Genomic DNA, 23,706 nt, shown 5'->3' on the forward strand with positions numbered 1-23,706 from the left:
GAATCACTCTCTGAGCACCATGCGCATCTAGCTCTGGTACCTGCTAACCTGGCTTTTACCAAACTCCTGTTGAATCCTCCACATAGAGATGCAGGCAGAAAATCTCAGAGGTAGACAGATTTTCAAACATACAAAATAAAAGGCATCTGCTTCAGACTGTGGGCCTTTGCACGTCACTTTCCAATAGGAGAACTTCACCATTACTTTTTTGTTTTATTTCATCTCCTTCACTGTACACACCTGCTTGTTAAATTATGAATTTAAAGGCTAAGTATTTTTCCAGCCGCTCTGAGGGAAGCTGTGCTTTCTTGCAAGCTCAGAGCTCCCCTCCACCACACGCACTGGAAACAGCACAGAACTGCAGGCTAAAATGCAAAACTTAGCCTTTCTTTGTGCCCTTCACGTGCCTCTGTTTGCCATGAAAGCCTGCCAACTATGTTCAGGTTCTTTGCAAGAGATGGAAAGGAAAAGATAATCAGGCAAATTATAAGGGGGAGATTTTCAAAAGAACAAAACACCTACTTCTCCCTTCTGAGCAGCTGAAGAAGAGAGGCCTTGCAAATGTGCTTAAAGCCAACTGGGTGTTACGCATTTTCCCAACAACTGGCAGAAGTTACTTTAAAAATCACTCCATTGTTCAGAGGGGGGGGGAGGGGGGGAAGCAGCAGAACAGCTTAAAGCATTGCAACACTTGGGACATACAAGCTGTGTTCCACTACTGCTCATTTCTAACCTGAGCTCACATCAGCAGTATGTCAGGCCTGTTCAGTACATCAGCGGCACGGGAAGATGTTTGCAGTGCGCTAAATGAACCAAGTTCCCAGCATTGCTGGGAGAAAACCCAGCTTCCCACCTCAGAAGTAGTTAAACTCAGTCTTCTGCACGTCTCTCGCTGCTGAAGCTGCCCTCGTTCTAGCTCATTAACCTGAGTGGATATTGCTTCTTTAAGCGATAATACTAATTAGGAAGCGGTAGAAGGCAAGAGCTATTTTCCCCACACCTACGCAACACACAGTACACATACACATGCACGATGGAACTGCAGCTTTAATTTAGGTGGTGCTTTTCGTATAAACTACATCTTGCAGACTGATCTTAGCAGCTCAGGTTTGCATGTCAGCAAAATTACCCATCTGACGGGCAAAGTCTGCTTCAAATACACGTGTGCCAAGCAAGCCGCATTTAAAAGTTAGTCCCACACAAATTCAGCACAGCTCACATGAAAGGGATTAAACCAGCATTCTCTGATGATAACTGCCAAGCAAAAGCCAAGCAATTGGTAATACCCGATAGGAAATAAGCTCTGGACCAGCGCATTTCTGAAGCAATGCCATGTACTCACAACAAAACATCACCTGTGCTGTACAACTCTTACATATTTAAGAGTCTAGGGGTCTCTATTATCTTGTCCTTATTTTAATCTGTATTCCTCCAAATCACCTGTTTCTTCTCCCTTTCCTTCCCAGCCCTCCAAAACTTCTTCCAAAGTAACAGACGCTAACAGCCTCCCTCCGTGCACCAGGGTCAGTATTTTCCCATGACCACCAATTATTTCCTTCTCCCTCCTTAATTCCTAGGAAAATCTGAAGGGTGTGATTAGACACCAGCTTCTCTGGGAAATCATAATCTTTCCTACCTGCTTTAATTTCCTCTTCTAATGGATGTAGGTACCACCACCTCTTCTTCCTCTTGCAACTGTGACCTTCTGCCTGCTAGTCTACAACTTCAAATGCTTCTTGCTTAATCATCAATCAGAAATGCAGCTTTCCCTCCTCACCTACCTCCAAAACCATCCCCCACTGCCCAGAAGTTTGCCATTTCATCTTTGGAGCTTGCCACTTGCCACCCTGCGAGCAGCAGGAGAAATTAGATAAGCATAGTCTTATTTGTATAAAGTACTGGATTCTGTTAAGGGAAGAAAGATTTAAAAAAAAAAAAAACCAAAAACAACAAAACACTACAACAAAAAAAAGTCCAGCAATCCTTGCCCTTTGCCTGAGCTATCGGGGGAGCATGAAATGGGGTTGGATGTTTAAAATGAAATGGAGGTAAACAGCTTCACCTGGGGCCCCCAACGAGCACCAGCTATTTAATCAATAAGGGTCAGCAAATGTCCTGACCTCAAGCCAAGCCCTGCATCAGTCTGCAAGCAGCCTCGAGGCTTTTAATAAGATTATTCAAGCTCTAACGTTGTTCAACACAGATTGGGCCACCCCTTCTTGCAGTGACCTGCAGACCTTGCTTTTTAACAGGTGATCAGATTATCAAGGGGCTGTAGGGGGGGTGGGGAAAATTGCCAGGCTGATTGGATGCAATTTTAATCCCTCAGATCAGGAATAAGACCTGCCTGTGAAGGATGAACTTATGGGCTTTGGTGAAAAAGTCTCCACTGCATCTGATAGTTTAAATCTTATTTTGTAGTTACAGTTCTGCACAAATATCCTCTCTGAACTGACCAAAAATCCGCACAGTGACTGGGCTCCTGAACGTGCTCTCCAGAGATGCTAAGGAGGGAAAAAGTTTCCCCAAGTACAGTATAACTTTACCACCACTTTCTACTTACTTTTTATCCATTTCCTCTAACTTCCACAACCTCCAATTTCCTCCATGTACTTCACATGTCTTTTACAGCATCCCATCTGCAAACCCAACAACCTTAACCTGCCGTTCCCTTCATGAGAGGAGTTCCCCTGGAAGCAGAGCTGCCTTCTCCACCTCCCTCTGTACCAGAAACTCTCTCTCTCCAAGACACAAGCTAACAAGTCTTCACACAGCCACTAGAGAAACCAACCCCCAAAATGGGCTGAGCTTCACCAACAGCTATCCAGAGCTGCGGCAGCCATCAGACCAGAGCTGTCCCTTCATCCATGCAACCAGTTCCAGGTATCACAGCAGTTCTTCAAACATTTTGGTGTCATTGCTGCTGCCTCCATCCTGCTCTCCTCCCTGAAACTCTTCTTTTTCCTCAGCTTTAGCCTCTGAGCTGCTGATACGCTGCCAAGTGACACAGCATTGCTGTCATCTCCAAAGACCTTTTTGAAGCTTAAAAGCGGTAGCTTTGAAATACCTTCTCCTTGATGTGGTCTCCCGTTTTGGACTACCAAACAGCCTGGCGCCAACACAAAAGCTTGTATTGCCTCCTACAAACACAGAGCATCTTCCTCCCCCAGTACAGAAGCGTACAGGCTGGTTTAGAGATGACTGGATACATATTAAATCAAATTCAAAGTGCACACACCTTGGTACAGCGTCTTCCCATTACCTTCTGAAATCACCATGCATTTCAAAGCACCCAGTTCTCACCTTGCTTTGAAACAATTCTCATCATCTTCACAGCAGGTACCCTATGTATTTCACATCCTGAGGAGCACTCAGCACAAAGATTTTATTATTTACTGCTACGGCTGAAGGTAATAAATATGTGATTTGACACAGTTAAGTAAAATTTCTTTATCCAACAACTGACCAAATTGGCCTTCCCTTTTCTCACCCACCCTAGCAAGGCTCTGATCTCCAGTTTCTTCATCTGTAATGAGGAGGTAATACGGCTTCACAGGAACGCAGGCAGACCATTTCAATATTATCTGTTGGAGGCACAAGAGATGTAAAAGCATTATATTGGGCATTTCATGTGCAGTTGCTATGGGCCACATTAAACAACCGGACATGTTCATAGATCACGTGAAGACCAGTATTGCATTTGCTGTCAGATAAGGGCTGTGATAACCAAATCTCTATAGGAAGTATTTGATACCACTAGTATCTTGACCCAGGTATTTATTAGTAAGTCTAAGCTGTTCAGGAAAATTTATATCTGGGTGATAAGCTTAGACTTAGCTAGGAAGTTCATCTCTGAATGTGCTATCAAACCTCAAACCTATTCCACCATTCAGTTAATAATGGCACCCAATATAAACTCACAGCCAACACAAACAAATCAAATGCAGTTAGCACACGTACAGAATATGAGAAAAACAAAGACAACCAAACTGAAGAAACTATCCTCCTACAGCATCTGGCAAAGCACAAGGAAGGAAGTAATTCAAAAATCCAGAAAATAAATTAGAATTATTTAAAAAACCAAGGAGAGCGCACCAGAAAGCCATAGGCAGCTTTAGAAATATGGATCATTATTTCATTTGTTTTGAGAGTTCATGTTGCAGCTGTGCTATGGAATTATTTTAACACAAATCATTACAAATAAAAATGCTCTTAAGAAAAAAAATCTAAGTATTGACTTGCAAAAACTAAGAGGACTCTAACAACAAAAAAAGCACGTACAGGAAAGGTCTTAATTATTGGAGAAGAAACTTTTAACATTTCAAGTTGATTAAAACAGCAGGGATTTCAAATTCAGTCTCCATCATGTAAATTATTTTCTCATTTGTATTTTGTTCAGGTCTTACAGTTCCACACACAGGTGCTGGGCTGTGAGGTGTTTATTGACTCCAGCTGAGCTGAAGCTCAACACCCACCACCAAGACGACACATCAGGGCTTTGCTGGGCAAGTCACAGGCTTTAGCAAGCAGCCAGGCTTGCAAGTCTGGAGGCTGCATGCATTTGAGCAAAAGGTAACGAAAGGCAAATAATTCTTCATGTAGTATTTTTATTTTGTACTAAAGAAAACTAATTTTTAACTCCTTTGGCTCCTCATCACACTGTTTATTCATGCACTCTTGTGTCACTGCTGTCTGCTTAGACCAGAATGCTTTGGGGCTGGGACTGTTACTGCAAGGGCAATGGGTTTGCATATTGTCAAAGAAAATGGAGGCTCAGCCTTCGCTGGTCCTACAGTAAGAAACATTATTAACAGCCAATTAAAAAGTGGTATTTTCACTGTGCGGGGGATTCTCTGCATGTTAATGAAAGTTGCAAATCTTATTAGACAACCAGGAAGGAACCAGCAGTAAAACCATGTCTCCCCAAACAAGCATCTTCCAAGGTTGCAAATCTCCTTCTCTAGAGTAAATGCTCTGAACTTGATCATTGCACCATCTTGTGGGCTCGAGCATCGGGAGGTAAAACAGGGCAGATGTTATTCTCCCTCCTCCTGAATTAAGAGCACCGGAGCACTAAATGCTGTGGTTTATATATGTCCTTCTTGCATGCTCTAAATCAAATTCCACCTCTTAAATTCTTATAATTTTGAGCAGTATTAGGATTGGTTTGTAACATTTGTAACATTGATTTTAAGCATAAAATTGAGATACTAAATTACATGAACCGACAGAATAAGGTGCATGTTTGTCCTACTAGACCACTAAATGATGTGTTGACCTTGTCCTTTACAGGAACACGTGAAATGTGATCAACCTTTGGCAGCACAAAGTCAATCAGGTGCTACAAACATTGCTGAGCCTGACCCCTGGGTGAGCATAAGGCCAAACAAGCCCCCAGCTATGTAGAGCCTTCATTCTTTGCTCAGAGCAATTCAATGTCAATGCCTGTAGCATCTGAGAAATTATAACAAAATATTTGGTCATGTGGCAACTGGAAGGAAACGTACCCATAAATTTTCCTTGCACGACACTAACATCTTAGTTGTTCCTTGCTAGAAAACAGCAAGTCCTCCGACAGTGCCTTATTCTTTTTCACTTATTTGAAATGAGGGAGAGAAAAGTTAAAAAATTAACTGCTCTTCCATCTGCCTTCAAAAGAAAAGGAGTGAAATTTCAAAATTTAGGACCTATTTCATTCTGAAAAGCTAAGATACACAGTATATCCCTTCCTCCCTTCTCATTAAGTGGATACAGCCAGCGAAAACTGATTCAGCTGAAACAGCAGCTACCAAGCCAAGAAAGAACACATCTTTAGATTTTAGTTAGTAGCTAGGATATATTATAGTAATTTATGGTTTTACATGAGTGATTATTTTAATGCTGATGTAGATACGGCTGCTTTATAATACTAATCAAGAAGTAATGATGATAACCAGCATTTATATGAAATGTGAAGCTTGTGATTTACAAAAAGGAAATGGGAGTACTTGCAAGGCAGCCATTTCCCCACAATTATGTCTCTCCTCCCAATGACATGAACCACACCACACTTGCTTTCCTGTCCTCATCATTTTCATGCAACATTGGAAAGAAGGGATGAAACCAATGCACCTTGCCTGGCACATGCAAGGAAACCATTTACACAACATCCATTCTAATTCATTCTACCTCAAACGTGATGTGCGATCAGCTGCCTGCAGTTTGTGCCTCTGAACACAGTCACATGACAAATTCCCTGTACAGAGAGGACAGGTCAGTCCCATCCCATCTTGTTTAGTGCCCTGTATAAAAAGGAGCCTGAGGATTAGAGCCTAGTTACAACTAAATACATATTTGCATCACAGAAGTGATTTTTGCAGTTGGCACCCTCTATGCCATCTCAGTACAGAAGGAAAGACACAAACAAGACAACTATTACCTGGAGCAGCCACTCCCCATCAGGTCAGCAGTCACAGCACATATTTTGTGGATAATATGTAATCACTGTGTTTTCTCTCACAAATGAATTACTAAATGACATTGCCATCTCTCTTATTGCTAAAAGCTGGCACTCAGCCATTCTTAGCTTCACTGTGTAAGATTTTTTTCCTTTCTGCTTTAATCCTTTCATCTATTTTAGATTTATCCGTGGTTGTTGGCTATTGTTAAGTGCCAGGGACTCCTGCCAACTGTTCTCTTAAGCCTTTAGAAAATCCAAAATAATTGTATTTTAAAATCAGGATTTTTTTTCTGTTGCTTGTTCCCCAACACTGTAAAGTTGATGTGCTCCAAATGTAATCGAAACAGAATTGATTTTATTTCCCCTCCCCCCCAAGCACTGTAAGATAAATAGTAAGATTACATATGCTCCCATATAAGATCATAGTAATATGTTTAGGACACCTATTTTGTTCAAAAGGCACCATTTTCTAATGGGAGTAACACTTTTCCATTCATCCATCTTAGGGAAAAACAAGCCTGTTAGAGGATCTCTGCTGAGGAAGTTTGGTTTTGATGAAAACAATCAACAAGAAATACTAAAATGAAACTCATGAACAGTTAACCGTAATAGATACCAACCTGTAACAATAAACCCAGATAAACTGTTTCCTGTTTACGTAAGTATTCCCAGATCAACTCTTCTCTACGTTAATGAGATAATTCTGATACATACTTAGAAAAAACAATTACAAAAACAAGTTGCAGCAAACCTATCTTGAGCAAATTAAACAGCACATTAAACAGTCAAGCAAAAATTTGCTGTTGTTTCTGTTTACTGAGGGCATGTGGCTACACTTACCTCCATTATCATTAATGGCATACATTCTCATTTAAATAAAAGCGGATTCCTTGTGCTCTTTCTGAAACCTTTAAAACCATTTTTATTTCCAATTCATATCATATCACCTCAGAAATGTCTTCTGTCAACATTCTAATACACAAGCTCTTAAAATCAGGAAAAAGTAGTTTTGTTTCATTAAGCACTTGGAACAGAATGTAAGTCTACTTTAAAATTTTAATTAAAATAAACATTGGAGCAACCTGTTCTTCACACTGCTCAAATACATTCAGATAAAAAGAAATGAATTAGTTCCAAACAAGTTTTGCATACTCCATTACCCAGGTTGAATGTTTATATTAAACCCTGCATGTATCACAGTAATGTTCCTAGGAGAAATCCAGATTAATTTACCTGCACGTTACAGTATCAGGCACTCTATTGCTTTTTGACATTCTCTGAAAAACATCAAACCTGTTCTTCCGTGATTAAAGTACATAACTCTGACTTTTCAATGAAAGAAACCACTGTGAAATCCCACATTTCATATAATTTATGCCCCAAGTGCAGATGCATGCACTAGTTCTGCTAGTTTCACAGCCATCAGACAGCACGCCTCACCAATGCTGTTAGAGGGACAGAGACACTGCCCTGTGACGCCGGATGGGCAGCAACAAGTCGTAGCATCTTCTTTCTTTCAAGTAATCAGTCAAGAGACAAAACAGTCAAGAAAACAGATTCAGGTCTTTACATAAACTACACAGGGAAGTGCAGCCACAGCTGGGGCAGTTCCTGAAGTCTCGCCTGTGACCCCGAACTGGAGTAACATTTAAGTTCTGCTGTCACCACTTTTTCCCTTTGTCCCATCACGAAAATAAGCAAGCTCACACTGTGACTGGTTTTATGGACTACAAACCCCTGGGTAAAGCTGTATCCTGCTTTTTATTTTATGGCAACCAAGAACTGTTCACCTACATTACTGCAGTAAAAATATTACTCATCACAAACGACAATTTTTGACTGTTTTGTTGGCTGTTCTGAATGGCTTTTTCCTAGCCACACCCCCTCTTGCAAAATTTCCAATTGGGCAAGTTTCATTGTTTTCAGAAGCAATACCAAGCTATCTTCTACTTGGAGCTGTACAGTTAACATTACTTTGATTCTTGTTGGCACAGAATGAGCATGCACAAGGAATTAGTTTATTAATAATGTTTACCTTTTTCAAAAAGCATACTCTAAAATCTTTCACTTGGTGACACCAAGTGGGCAAAATGATCACCAACATCTGCATTGTTAAGTCTGTCTTGGTAGACATGCTCAATCGGTCTAGGTTTGATGAGACTCTTACATTCCACACTCTCCTATAAATATAAAAAGAGCATTGAAGTGTTACAGCCTGCCAGTTATACTGACACAGTTAACCTAATTGGGAATTTCAGCCTCAGATGCTGTTTTTCTAATTTAAGCACCTCCATTCTAAGTCCCCAAGATTCCCCCAAAACCCTTTAACTTCCATTTATCAACCTCCATTGTAGACCAACCTCAGAATCAGGTATTATCACAAAGGCGGCATTTTTTACTCATAGTAGTGACACTGAAGAACACTGACAAGTTGCAGACTATGAGTCTCTCTTCCCTTTCTCCATGTTTAATTTTAGATTCGCACATTTGGACCATTATTTAGAAGAGATGCAGAACACTAGCTAGAATGCTATTGCTAGGAACAGATTCTGCGACCTCTGCAGGAGACTAAGAAAGGTTGAGGCCAAAATAGTGAAGAAATAGCAAGCCTGGAACAAACTGCAGAAAAAGTTGCATTTGCTCTTCTTGCTGTTAGGGGTATTTCAGGCCTAATCTCTCCGGTAATTACAGCAGCAGCATTAGCATCACTTGTTTAAACTCTTTAAATAAAGCAAGTAAATTATCAAACCCCTTTACACTATCTGCAGTAGTTATACTGCAGTGTATATACATCTACTTTATAATATTACAGCAAATCACTGGAATGCTCAGCAGGTTTATTAACAATGTGCTGCAGAATGGAAAGTCATTCCTTAATGCAGTGAAGTGACAAAACCACACCCACTTGGGTTTTTGGAGAGAATTTTAATATATGTGTAATCATAACAGTGTAACTGTTACCATTTCTTAACATCTTAGGGCAGAAAAATACATAGTTTACAAACACTAGTTCCCAAGCTCACGCACATGTTTTGTTGGATTCCTTTTTCCTCAGACAAGATGTTTTCTGCATAAACACCTGTAATACAACAGCATAGATAAGTTAACCATTCAACACTAAGTGTTAACACATTGTTGATGTAAGGGATATCATCAGAAAAACCTTTGCTCACCACCAGTCAATCTGCCGGTAATTCCAGCAATTTTTGGTTAGTTTCATCATATGATATCTTTAGGTAAACTGATACATTTCTAGCAGAAGCAAGACCTTTATCCCTTTGCTATACAGTGCCATCAGCAAAACTGTAGTGCAGGAGACAGCTACTCTTATACATTTACTGTCCATATTTTAGTCTACTGAAGTATTTTTTTGCCTAGAACTTCATTAATTACACTTTTAGAGCTAAGAAGATACAGAAATAGCAACATAGCTAATGAGAATGTTCTCAATTAGGTAATGTTTCTAAGACAATAGCCAAAAACCATTATGTTAAAACTAACAGCACACCAAATATTAAACTCACCCAGAAGAATCTCATGCTCTTGTTATCTCACTGCCTTCCACAGGACTTGTGGAGAGCTGTAATATCAATTGGTAGACATTAGTAACAATTAGCACATGGCAGCAGAGACCTGCAAGGTATACCTAAACACAGAGCTACCAGGAAATAAATACCAGGCTTTAAATTTTGAAGAAGAGAGGAGAGAAACAAAGCAGATGGATTCAAGCTATTAAGTATGAACCGACAAAATACGCTTCGCGAGTTTTTGGCAGCCTATAAAACTCATTCATTCTCAAGTCAGATTGCCACCTGGTATGAAGCTCTGCATGGTCCAGTGAAATTCACTTACCTTCACATTAGGGCCATCTCCAAACAGCGACCTGCTCCCTGTCCCAATTGCGTCACATTTATCTGGAAAGACCAGCTCTGCAGAGGAAGTGAAACAGATGGACGTGAAGCTATGTTAGATATTACAAGAGCGCTTTTCACAGAGAGCAAGTATAAAAAGTTGCCCGATTAGTTCTAGAAGACAAATTTCTAGAACTCAAACTCTGCATGCATGTAGCTGTATTTCAGACAAATAAGAAGGTTATCGTCAGTTCTCGCATCTGACGGCACTTCCTATTCAGGGTTATCATCATCAACAGCCAACAACCTTTGTATTTGATTACTTAAACCACAGCAATTGTTACATCCTGAACCAACAGTTGTGCACTTTCCCCTTTGTTTATAAAAGACGTTAGCTCTGTTAACTGAATAGTACATAAAATTAGTTTTAATTAGTTTTTATTTAACTTGCTTTATAATGTAATTGTTAACAGGCTATTTTTGACTAACAGTCCTGTATTTAACTGCTTTATATCATTAGCATGTAAGTAAAGGCCTGGAACTTTCTTAACAACTTTGCGCACCTTAGTACAAAAACTTTAACTTCCTCTTCACTTCAAGACATCCTTCTGCTGTGGGAATAAAAGCAAAAGAAGCATTACTACAATACTCTTCAGCAGTAATTTTAGAAAATTATAAAGTAGCTTTATCCAGAGGGGGGAAAAAAAGACCTCCAACCAAAAACCCCACCAAAACCAGAATCTCACCACCAGCAGTCTGCTTGTAACTCCACCAGCTTGTGTTGATATTATGAATCACCAAAATATTTGTATCACTCAGCTTTTAATAGTAAACAATCCTCTCTAAACTGTTTTTAGCCAGGAAACTTAGAAATCTCCCTTATGCAACTTGCCAGACTGCATTTACCCTAAGGGCAATTTTTAAATTGAAATTCCAAACAACGCCAATTCTAAGGTTGCAACATTCATGGCACAGAAAGGGTCTGGCACACTGAACCACAAAAAAAAAAAAAAAAAAAGACACGTTTATCCAAAAATAGCACCATAAAATAAAAATCCATAGAAGGCGTATGGATGCCAAGCACTAACCACACGAGCGTTACCTCCACAGCTCTTACAGAGCTCTGAGCTTGGCAGAACTCTGCCCCAGCAGTATGTGACTGCTGTGAACAAGGGACTAGCCTGAAAGCAGCCAGGAAGCTCATGAGGAGGAAGCAACCGAACATGGAGGGCTTTACCCTCCCAAGATTTTCACTGTAAGCTCCACGAGCTCACCAAAGGCAGCACCACCCCGGCTGCGCCTCAGGCAGCGAACAGCAGCAATACCTGGCGTTACCTCACACATAAAGCAAGCTCTCAGGCCTCCCAACCCAACCGAGCCCCTCTTAACTTACCGGGGAGGCGTTTCAGCAGCCCCAGCGCAGTTCCAGCCCCGCTCCTGGGGTCCCGGCGGCCGGGATCGGCCGGTACCGGTGCCCGGCTCCATGGCCGGCCTGCGGGGACAAGGGCAGTCAGGCGACACCTGCTCCAAGGCCGCAACACTCCCGTCCGCGGAACTCCAGCCTCAACAGCGCCCCCCCCCGCCGCTGCCTCCAATGGTCGAGTCCAGCCCGAGCGGCCCTGGGGACGGGGAAGCACGGCGGACGCCACCACTGCCGTGCGGGGAGGAGTGGGGGAGTGGAGGCCCTCATCTCAGCTCCGCGGCAAAAAGGCCCCCTCTAAAAGAGAAAGGCGGCTCACTCCGCAAGCCGGGCCTCCGCGTCCGCCCTGCCCGCCTTCCACGACACCGAACCGTCCCCGACCCCGCGGAGCCCGCCTTACCCGCTGGCAGGCACGCAGGACGAAAAGACTCGAGAGTTTCCGGCGGCCGGTTATAAAGGTTTGGGACGTACCACCCCGCGGCGGGGGGAACGGGCCGTGCCACTGCTCCAGCAAGGCGGGGGGAGGCGTCCATTTCCTGCAGCGCTGTGCGGGAGCGAGGCGGACGTCGGGGCTTCCCTCAGCCTCGCTAGGCCGGTATAACCCTAATTTTAGGCACCCCTCCGTAGAAAGCAAGAAAGGGGCTCATTAAGACTGGGCTGGGACAGGCTACACCCCGAAGCAGGGACCCTCATCTTGCCCCCAGGAAGGCACAAGGCCCATTTGGGACAGCCAAGGGAGCATCTGCAGGCCCTTCACCAAGAAGTGCAGCATTGTCCTTTGTTCGGAACGTTCCAGCGAAACTGGATAGGTCAGGGTGATTTCAGACCACTTTTATTTGGAACAGAACAGCTGTTTAAATAAAACTTCCATTATTTTCACATTATAATGTCATCTTGAACTGAAAATGAGGGGGGTTTTGCTTTCCTGTTCCCTGTTTAGTAAACACATGGGCCATCATCTTAAAAAAAACAACCAAACAAAAAAAAAAAACCCAAACCAAACCTAACTTTCAAGTGTCACCATCAACACCACATGTTCAGAGTCTGCCTAAGGACAGCTGCAGGTACAGAGCCCATAACCCCCACAACAATTTCTTCTGCACAATGTAACAGTTGCCTGAATCATTTACCCAAAAAATACCTTTTTAAAACAGCAAAAACTTTCTAGGAGAAGTAGTGTGGTCCTATAACGGGTCACCTAAAATTCAGAACTATTTTTTCCTCCACAGCACAGATTCTTCAGCAAAGGCTAAAGCCAAACTTCCTGCCATTTTCAATGTAAGTTCATGGTAGTAAAAATACATAGGTTGCACATCTCAGTATCAGAACATCAACTTCTGCATTAAATTCCTTGAAGGTGATAATATCTGGGAGTTCAGTGAAAGATCAAGAACACATTTGCTAAGAGCAAAACAGATGACCACAAAGAGAAGGGGCCTTACAACGAAATTCACTCTGCAATCTCTCTCTAGGTCAAGTAGATTTAAGTTAACCGTGGTGACTAAAAAGCATTCACTAAAGATTCAGTGCTCATTTTTAATTATCAAAATCCAGCAGTTCATGTTCAGGTAACTAAGTTAGACCAAAGCTAGAATTCCTGATACCAGCAAACACTTTTCAAGGCTTCTCTGTACACCATCAAAAAGCAAAACCAGGCAAACACTCAATTACAAAAAAACCTCTCTATATGGCCCTTCAACAGTAAACCTCTATTTTTCTTGCAGCTAAGCTACCATGGTCTCATTAACACACATAAGCCTCCCCCAAACCATAAACATGACAGAGCCAGCTAATGTGGAGGCATTTCTAAAGTGTGTTTATGACTACCTAGAAGACAGAAGCGGTGTTAATGGCTCCTCTTCCTCAAACACAAGCCTTTGCCTAAATCGCTTTTCTTGATTTCACACACCCGTTAGTTTAGATCTTTTGTATCAGTTGAAGAGATAATCTATTCCCATTCTGCCCTTCATACCAGTTAGTCTGTCCTTCACCAGGCTCAAGTTATGAGTATTTACATGGAAACACAGTGGTTATCAGCAACATTAACAGTAGAGCACAACCAGTTGCCAAGCTTAAAAACTTGTAAGGGTTCACAAAAATGCAGAAGCCTGTCTTAGGCCAGGTGCATGATTCATATCTACCACCTCCTTTCAGGAAAAGGAAAGGTCATAATGGATTCAAAGCAGTAATACAACACAAAGGTTTACTGGCAAAAAGACACTGGTTAAATAAATTTTATCAGGATCTTGAGAAGTGGGTATGGTATGGGTATGATTCTATTTGAAAGCTTTGAAAGGGATATTAATGAAAGCACATGTTAAAATGAAATATTACAGTGATCAGACATTGCAGTCATTTACTCTCAACAGTACTTTTATGAGACATAGTTATATATTCAGTAATTAAATATGAAATCAAGGATGAGTGTCACAAAACAAGGAAATAATAAGGCTTGAAGCCCAGTCAGTCCCCAGATTACCTTTCCAGTCACTGTACCTTTCATTTTTACCTTTAATTTTACATGCTGCTGTTCTTACACATTATAAAGCAATAAGAAAAGTTAATTGCAGATTCCTTGCTTTTGTGAAGCCTCAAACCTACTTCAACTTAGTACAAAAATGGGGGGCGGGGGGGGAGATAAAACGTTTGTTAAAAAGCAGAAAGGGGAAGAGATATTCATAGACATTTTGGACTGACAACCTAGGAAATAGGGACAATGCAAACAGATTTTCAGACTATCAAAATGTAGCAGACAATGTTTTTGCTACCTGTTCTGTTTACCAGAATGTGATGTGCTAGCATTATTCCTTATTTAGAATTATTGGCAATCAAAATAAATGCCATAGGCAACAAGAAAAAAATGCAGTTGCACACTGATCAAACCTTTTTCCTACCTAGAGAGGGTATGCGGGTAAAAAAGCTGAACGTAACAAGTCAACCATGTGCACATCCACATGTACTATACAATACGAACATTCAAAAATATTGACATGAGACAGTGATCCTATAGTTTTCCTTTTCTCTTTCAGTTACATTATATATATATAGTTAAAACAGCACATAGGAAAACACCACTATAGCTTTCACCATGGCCAACAGGATGATTCTCACAAATATAAAAACGTATGCTTTTAAATTGTTAGATTTCTTCAAAACATAATACAGAGGAAATGAAAGGAATATAATTTCTCATCATGTAACCAAAAAAAAAAAAACAACTTTAAACCCTTGGGAATTTACAGAATTCTCAAACATCCAACTTTGTAGTCCTGAACATCTCAATCCCTACTACAGCAGAACATAGTATCACCAAAATAAATGAACCGAACTCCTTGAGAGCAGTGATGCTACTTGGATACTATGTGAAACTTCATTGTACTAAAACGTTTAACTTGGATTTACATTCAGTATTTTGGAGGAAGGGAACGCGATAGTCCCTTCATGCTTTATCCTTGCTGGCTGCCTACCCAGGAAGCATTATTGTTATTACTTCAAGAGGAAAGGAAAGGTGCTGGTAAGAGCCAGAAGGGCAAGGCAATGATGTTGATTATGAAATGCCCTGTTCTTTGGATGAACTGTGTAAAGTATTTTGTTAAAAGGCTCCATGTTAAAAATATTAAGAACAAAAAGGTTTTGTTAAAAATACAGAGCATTTCTGCCTCTTAAGTTCAAAGCTTGGGGAAAAGTGTTTTGCTAGAATTAACTACAGGTTTGCTGTAATAAACATATATGACAATGCCCTACGTAACACAGGGCCAACCACAGACTCCAGACAAACGTGATTGCTTTAGGTTTCAAGTGGTATACGCATCTCCTTTTGTATAAAAGGAACAGAGACACTTCTGGAACCTTCACTGCAGAGTCTTTGCCAGTGTCCAGCTTTTGGGCAATGGAAATCTTGCCACACTGCAGAGTCACAATCTTGAGGATCAGAATGTAAAAACAATCATGATTCAGTGTCTGATCCAGAACTGCTTTCTCGGCTGATTTCAATTTGTAGAGATGGTAAATTATCCAATCGACTCTTTTTTTGCCGAGACTGTTCTTTTTCCTTAATGAGAGCACCCCAAACCCGCTGGAGCTCTGAATCATCTTCCTCTGGAGATGCCACAGAGTTTTCAGGTTTATCTGAAGTCTTTTCTTGTGTCTTCGGAGCAGACCCTAATCGGGTCCATAAATTACCTAATCAGATGAAAAACAAACATTTAAAAAAAAAAAGGACACACAAGACTAAGAGGAATTCTGGAGGAAGTCTGAGGAACCTAGTCTTAAATTCTCTGCATCTCTTTTAAAGTCCTCATACTCCTCCCACCTTAATGTTTGGCATGGAACTTACTATGCTTTGAAGCAGTAGTTGAAATTAAAATACAGGAATTTCACTGTTTCCCATTTGCAGAGAATGCCACACACAAGTCTGAAGTGCCACTGCATTCATTACACTTGTTTTAGTGCCCTGTTTTGACCACAGTTTTAAAGTAGCCCTCTACTTTTAAGGCATACCTATATAATGTTCATAAAAATACTCAGCTCAACCTACCTACATGTATTTAGATTTCAAAGCTCTGAACAAACATTTGCTAATTCATCTTCAATTTCATTCAACTGAACATCCTTCACGATCTTCTGCTGAAATTTCTCTTATACTCTAAAATCAAAGAAATTGCAGTATTATATTTTCTCTGCAAAACTAACCTGATTTTTTCTCTCTTGTATCAGAGTAGAGTCCTTTTACATCTTGTTTGGGGATTCCTAACCGGCTGTGTACATCTGATATAGGTTCTCGACGAGGAGCAGAGGTACTACTTGGAGGTTTAATTTCTGGAGAATGTGGTCTTTTTCCCAGTCTTTGCCGCACATCTAGGGATATTTTCAGTGATTAAAAAATGACAAAAATCATGTTGCATTTACTCTAGTTTTGCCAGCTAATTTTATGCTTGTTCACAATTTGTACAACTTGACACTAGACAGATTCTGTTTTTATCTTTTCTGTAGTCTTTTCATTTAAGTCTTTCAAACTCAAATTTCAGTCCTGGCAATGTCTGCAATACAATTTATCCAGATTTCATTTTTCTTTTTTTGGCAATAAATTTGGCATTTAACGTTTTCAGGTTGAACTCTGTCCAGAAGATCGAAAAAGTAAGTTATTCCATGGCTTGCTGTGTTTCTGTTTTAGCAGCACAGTGAGTATGTATCCAGCATGAGGTATGATCATACAAAAATTGATAGCCTTGAACAATTCTTTTCACATAACAGATACCTTGCCTTACAATTCTAATACTGCTTGATATTTTGCAGAATAAAATGAAAACCAGAATATAAGGATCCTAAATATATTGATACTTAAACTATGATGCGAGTCTTACATTCTGAAGTTTGTCTGGTTTAGGTAGATATTCCTAGTCTTACAGAAGGTCGAAACAAAAACATAAAAGGCAAAGGAAGTTATAGGATTTATGTGCCAACTTGTCAGAGCCCCAAAATGTGCAGGAAGGATAAAATATACTAACATAACTTCTACATTACATTGATAGAAAAGGGTATCTTTCACTTATCAGTCAGACAATCTTCTGGATATGTATGTCAGAAGTAGCTGAAATTACATATACCTGAGTAAAAAAGCAACAGTCAATTAAGCCCAAAAATAAACCCTGCCAAGTGAAAAATACATCCATCTTCATGTAATACATGTTCTTTCACATAAAGTAGCTAGCATTTCATGTTTCATTTTGTACATGAACTCCCCCACATGCTCTGTTTCTCGAGAGTTGTACAGAATCTCTGCCTCAAGGAGTGAGCAAATCAAAAAGGACAAAGTGGGGGGAAATAGAAATAGGCAAGTAAATTGGATAAAAATAAACGTCACTCTTTCACTCAAATGTACTGCATTTTTCCCCAAAGCAATCCCCAACTCGGTCTCTTAGTGAGGAAAAATTAACTGTATGGATGCAGAAACTGCTGCTGAACAGAATCCTCTCAGGTTTGTTAGCTGCAATGGAGCACAGATGCGAAATGAATATATCCATTTTAATAAGCCAGTTGCAATTCTGCACAATATAAGAGTTTAGAATTACCCGATTTTACAGTGCTGTTTGGCTGACGCGGCCCAGTATTATTCTGACGTTTTTCTTCTAACAGTAGTCTTACATCTGCGACTTTCTCTGAAGATCCTTTACTGCCAATCCGATTTTTGATGTTACTGGTTGCTATGCTATCTGCTCGCATCGAATTCCTTCAAAAAAATAATAATAGATTTAACATCCCTAAAATAAAATGAAATCTAGTATAGTTCTTAAGTCTTCTTGTATGTAAAATTACACAATAGAAAACAGTAATATCAGGATTTCTCTACTGAGAAACAGAGGTAAAAACATTACTTAGAAGAACATGTGTTCCAGTCAGAATCCTAAGTTTAGTTTAATAATCACATGAATACCTCAGTATCCATTTCAAGGCAGGTATCGAGTTTGTCTCCTTAAGGCTGTGCCTCTGGGTCAAAATTAAGAGCAGATAAGCAACCTTAAAATTGCTGGAAGACTTGACATTATAATGAAGTATAATCACACTGCTGAAGGGACATGTGTTAAAGTTATTTTAATAATCTGTAACATATGTGATTTTGGTTAATGTGTCCATAACGAACGTAAATTCCTTTTTGTCATTAACACTTAAGGGTTATTCTTCTTTCTGAGAAAAAGAGGGAGAGGTAAAGTGAAAAGAGAAAGACGAGTTATTTCTCTCTGGCCTAGCTATGAAATGCAAGAAGTTAATTGTGCTTGCTTGCATACATTTCTAACAATTCCACTTTCAGCTTTATTATTATCAATAAGCAGGGTTACAGAAATCTGCAAAGGACGCTATATTTTAAAAACATTAATTGTAACTAAAAGCCTGTATCAGTGTTTTCTGTATTTTGTCTTTCTTTTTAAAATATCCACTACAAATTATGTTAAGAATTGAAAAAGTAGCTTCAACAGTTTGTCTTTAAGCTTTGACAGCTCTATCACTAATTAAAATTTAGAATGTCTTTTCACTGGTACTTTTAAAGAGTAAGAAATTTTACCTAATATTTTTCAGTTGTGATTCCACCTCATCTGCATACATTGTCATTTTCATGCTCTTTTTGGGAGAGGGTGTTGATATCATTTTCAGTTCAAGATCATAGTCCATTTCATCAGAATCAGATGCACTAGCACTCGATCGTCTTGCTGCACTGCGGTCTCGGGACTGTTTGAAAGCTTGCAGTTCATCACGGTACTCTACCACAACTCTGTCGTCTTCATCCATATCCTGATCTTCTTCTTCCTCTTCTTCCTCCTCAATAGGCTCCTCAGGAACATTTACTAAGCCTGTAGCAAAACAACTGATTCTGATAAACTGAAGTTTATAATTCATATAAGGTACCTTAAAACCAAAGCAAAAAGAAAAAAATCACTGTAATGATCCACTTACAAATGAATCTTTGTAGTTCTCTAAGACTAAAGAGAGAGAATATTTTGCAAAATATTTTAAATGGTATCTGTATTACAGAATATCCTAAGTGGAAGAAAATTGCCACAGGAGAAAAAAGTCCATGGCGTTCACTATCTCAGAAGCCTGCTCAAGCAGAAAGCTGGATTAAATATATAAAGTACAACTGCCTGTTGTAGTAGGTGCAGTTCATACTTCCTGAACTAAGCATAACAATTCCTATGATCTTGCAGGGCTTAACGTGAGAACTGCTGGCTCCGCAATAATCTTTTCAAGTCCTGTAAGCAGTAATGCCAAAAAGAACACATGCATCATTAGTATAAATTTATCACATATACTTATTTAAATATAAATCAACAACTTAAATTTGTTCATCAGCAGTGCGGAAGCGTCTTTTCACAAAGCGGTACATTATCAACATGCAAAATCTTCCATGAGATTTGATACATCCATGGCTGTATTTTTAACAGGCCACTCATGGGAAACTCTGACACTGTATTTGTCTCACGTCAAAGATTTTTACTCTGATTATTTTTCTAATGCACACCCCCTACCTTAGGGAGTAGATGAAAATATTCAAGCCTAATTAATATAATTTTCTAATCTTTATTGTTCTACATCTAGAGCTTGCTTTTTCATAGAACGGAAGAATTGACATAGCAAGTACGACAAATTGCCAGTAAGTTCAAAGAAGTTCTCTCTTCTTTTTGCCCTTGACGCTATAGCCCCCATGTCCTAAATTTGTAAAAGAAAAATATCACATAAAGAGCAGCAGCTATTTTGGTAAGCCAATGAGCAGTTGAAGTTTCTGCCTCAGTTGTTCCCTACAAACCTTAAAATGTGATTCCATTATAGATACATTTTTTAAAAGTACACTTTCACGCACTGCAGGGGATTACATGAGGCATTGTTTAAGGTCCTTTCCAGCGCTCCATTCCCCAGTTGTGTTCTTACAGGGTCGACATTGGCATGAATTACCTGAATGACGATGTTTATAAGGAGGAGTCAAGCCAACATCATCCCCAATAAGCGTCCTTTTCTTTATCACATCCCGATGGATTCGACGTGAATGATATCTTCGTTTCCTGAAACACCATAAAAAGAATGACATTCCTGTCACAGAAAAGGCATCATGAATTAGCCATATTCAGTCCTGCATTAAGCACATGCAATTTGCAATTATCACTCACTTTAATAGCAGACGTACATTTATGTCAAAGATCTGTTTGAATATTTTGAATATAATGTTATGAATATAAATACTCCCCTTGCAAATTCATAGTCACATTGCAAAAACATTATTTACGCATAAGAAGCATCTACATAAACTGAATAGAAAGCAAATCCACAGATTAAAAGTTTTAGACTATCTTGTCCAATTACCTCCAGTGTTCCAATTCCTTTATCCAATACTCACCAAGAATTGCTAAGAATCCCCTTCATGCCTCCATAATTCGGATTGCCGTATTTCATGTAATACTGGCTTCGCCTTGCAGCTCCCAGCTCTTTTTTGTCATCTGAAAAAACATAAATTAAAGGAATATTTCCCTCTTAAAATATATCTTGCCATACTAGCATAAAAATAAATAACCATCCAGTCACAGACATAGAGAGTGGAAGAGTGACTGTCTTACAGATCAGCATTACTTCAATCTCCTTCATGAAGGATACAGTTTTGCTGACACCTCTGAAATTTATCCTACCACCACAGTTTTATTTGTGTCTAGAAACTTAATTCTAGGGAGACTGAGTTTCTACACATCAGCTTAACAGAGCATTACATCCCACTGTAACTGCTGGAGGCTATACCTTATTCATGACCTTTCTTTTCTTTATGGATGCATCGCTTCCCACATGGCCCAGAAATTATATGGGTTGTCATTTTACTCACAAATATCATTTAATATCTCAACTGTATTTAGCAATAATTTCCACTAATACCTCATCAGCATCTCAAATTATTTTCATATTTGTAAAATGTGAAATTCACCTCGGTGGAGAAGGGCATCATAAAACTTATTCTATGGCATTGGGAAGAATGCCCTGAGCCCAAAATAAATTTTTTACGTACAATAATTTTCAAACAACTTGAATTGGATTTACTTCACACATTAAATGTGGATTTACTGCAAAATCTTAATAACCTAATGATTAGGAAAAAACCTAACAATTTTTCAAATAAAAATTAGGTACTTCAAGTCATTAATTAGTCAACACATAAAACTATAACGAGTGATTAATTCACTATGCTGGTTAAGCTGTTCATTTACCTTTAGTAGCAAATCTCATGAAGAGCTTGTTTCCTTTAGCCAGTTTATTGGCAGGGCGAAGATCATTACGCAGAAGAGAATCCTCTTCTACCTGGGAGAGGGCATCCAACTTTGGGAGGCAAAAAAGGTATTTTGGACTCAAAAACAAAATTACTGTTGCATGAAAATGTATTGCTTACAGAGAAGCAATCAACTGATTATTAAGAAAGTTACTTTTCAAATTATGTTCAAATGAACTCTGCTTTTTTTTCTTGACAAACTAATGTGAATTTTTAAAGTAATTTGCCCTAAAGATTTAATATATTTCCTTCTCTTCCTTCATAACAGTATCTCAGATTATTAAATCCAATAATTTTCAAATGACACTATACTACTGACTGAAATGCAGAAAATAAATAGCACAACTTGGACACTGAAGAACAACTATATGATTTTTTTTTTTTTTGCTTGTTTCATATCTAAATGGTTTTACTAACAGGTTCTCATGCTCTCACACAATGACTAAAAGGCTTTTTTTTTTTCATTTATATCTGCTTTATAGAAACTAAAATTCAGATTTCCATGATGAATGAGTATTCACTGAGCCATTCCTAAAGAAAACACTAATCACACCTATTATATAATCGGCCAGTGAAGATTAAATTACTTACAAAACATCAATGCATATGCTGATTCCCACACATATCCATGGACAGCCTAAATCCTGTTTGTCTCTTTAAGCACTGCCTTCACTGCTGAAAGGCTGTTGCCTTCCGTTATTGTTCTTTCATTGCCTCCTCTCAGCAGAACAGAGCAGCCAGTCTAGCTCTTACATGCTGGATGCCCCACCACTCCTCAAAATCTACTTTCACAAAACACTCTTACATGCTATTCTCACCAACAGCGTATCTGCACTTCCTGTCATTTCCCCATCTAATTTACTTTGATAATTAAATTGTGAATTGCAAATATATATGGTTAAAACTATAAAGTTATGAAGACTTTACACCAGTCAGAGTAAAACTTCCCTCCTAGTGTTTTTATTTTCCTTCTGTACTGACCTCAACATCACTTGGATTGTCATCCTCAACCTCGCCTTCTTCTGTCTCATCATCAGAACTTTCCTCCTGTTTTTCTAAGAAGGAAAATAATTGGAAAAAAAATAACCTCCATTTTAGTGTGTCAGTCATATTTGATTATTATTACCTACATTTGCTGAAATCAAACTGAAGGTGTTATCCTTTCTTCTGCGCAGCCTAGAGAATAATCAAAACAGTAAACGTCTACAGGAATTTGAAGCACGCATGAGCACAGAATAACATTAACTAGACAGCCTCTGTGCAGATAACTGCCTGCGGCAGCACGCATGGAGTATTAATTCTGTGAAAGCAAATGAAATTGCACTGCATTTCAGGGTACGACAAAGATCAGCAAGGCCAAGACTGGGAAAGGCATATAAAAGCCTATTTCCTTCAGCCTCCCTTTAAAATGCTTCAAGTACCTAAAAAGTATCCAATACTAACAATGTAAAACAGGTTATTATTCAAAAGCTTAGAAGTTTCTGAGAGAGAGCAGGAGGAAAAAAAACCGAAACCTTAGTGATTTAATTTCAAAGTGAAATAATTAACAGAAGAGTGCACACTTCCAGAACTACTAGAATTGTGAGGTGCTTGCATAGATTTTTCGGGGTTCTTTGTAGCTCAGAGTAAGAAAAAATTGGATTTTTTTTTCAAACAGTCCTTAGGAAAAAAAAAAAGGAAACAAAAAAGTAGTGAATATGGACAGCTATCAACATATACCAATATCATTTGCAAAGATCTCAAAGTACTTCATAGACATAAGACTAAAAATAACCCCCTCTTTTATATTTCAGAGTTCCTTATCTTAATCTCATCCAACAATAGACTTGAAAACTTAAGAGAGCAGTAGCTGTTCAAAAGATCCTGGAAATATACCCAAGTTCAAAGATAAGAGTAAGGCACCATTAACCAACTGAAACTAAAGAGAGAATTTAGGTAAACAAATGAGCCAAATTCAAACCTGAATAATTAAGTTCCATCAGGGACAGCATTCAAGCACTTTTTCCCCCCCCAAAATAGTAAGCTTCTCACAGTAAAGACTAGTCTCTTGCTTCCCTAAATGCCTAAATAGCCCTCAAATTCCTATCTAAAAAAGGAATGCAACTATGCCAGATCACTCTAGTGTATCTGTATGCATCTCACACCTCAAGATGTAATTGAACAGTTTGTACTTTATCTAATAACCCACTTTTCCAGATGA

At 39.2% G+C, this 23,706-nt stretch overlaps 1 protein-coding gene and 2 non-coding genes across 6 annotated transcripts in view; all 3 read right to left on the reverse strand.

The window, feature by feature from the left end:
- Positions 1-3,371: 3,371 nt before the first annotated feature.
- NCBP3 (nuclear cap binding subunit 3) overlaps positions 3,372-23,706 on the reverse strand; it is a 28,841-nt gene continuing 8,506 nt past the window's right edge. The window contains exons 6-21 of one of the 4 annotated variants that reach the window (XM_075032623.1): positions 22,488-22,561; positions 21,448-21,556; positions 20,595-20,694; positions 20,156-20,262; positions 18,771-19,056; positions 17,782-17,939; positions 16,403-16,567; positions 12,111-15,892; positions 11,684-11,782; positions 10,854-10,901; positions 10,292-10,368; positions 9,964-10,019; positions 9,467-9,518; positions 8,475-8,619; positions 6,169-6,235; positions 3,372-3,584 (exon numbers count right to left, since the gene is read on the reverse strand). In XM_075032623.1, coding sequence (XP_074888724.1) covers positions 15,657-15,892; positions 16,403-16,567; positions 17,782-17,939; positions 18,771-19,056; positions 20,156-20,262; positions 20,595-20,694; positions 21,448-21,556; positions 22,488-22,561 — 1,235 coding nt within the window. In that variant the 3' untranslated portion in view covers positions 3,372-3,584; positions 6,169-6,235; positions 8,475-8,619; ... (4 more) ...; positions 11,684-11,782; positions 12,111-15,656. Of the gene's footprint in view, positions 3,585-6,168; positions 6,282-8,474; positions 8,620-9,344; positions 9,519-9,963; positions 10,020-10,291; positions 10,369-10,853; positions 10,902-11,683; positions 11,783-12,110; positions 15,893-16,402; positions 16,568-17,781; positions 17,940-18,770; positions 19,057-20,155; positions 20,263-20,594; positions 20,695-21,447; positions 21,557-22,487; positions 22,562-23,706 lie in introns of those variants that run through there. The other 3 variants (XM_075032621.1, XM_075032622.1, XM_075032624.1) reach the window with 3 other exon arrangements.
- On the reverse strand, positions 9,591-9,664 carry LOC142033450 (small nucleolar RNA SNORD65). The gene has a single exon (XR_012651166.1). It is a non-coding gene; the product is annotated as a small nucleolar RNA SNORD65 (small nucleolar RNA).
- LOC142033443 (small nucleolar RNA SNORD49) lies at positions 10,513-10,587 on the reverse strand. The gene has a single exon (XR_012651160.1). It is a non-coding gene; the product is annotated as a small nucleolar RNA SNORD49 (small nucleolar RNA).

Source organism: Buteo buteo, chromosome 7 (genome assembly GCF_964188355.1).
Source record: "Buteo buteo chromosome 7, bButBut1.hap1.1, whole genome shotgun sequence".
In the NCBI taxonomy this organism is placed as follows: Eukaryota; Metazoa; Chordata; class Aves; order Accipitriformes; family Accipitridae; genus Buteo; species Buteo buteo.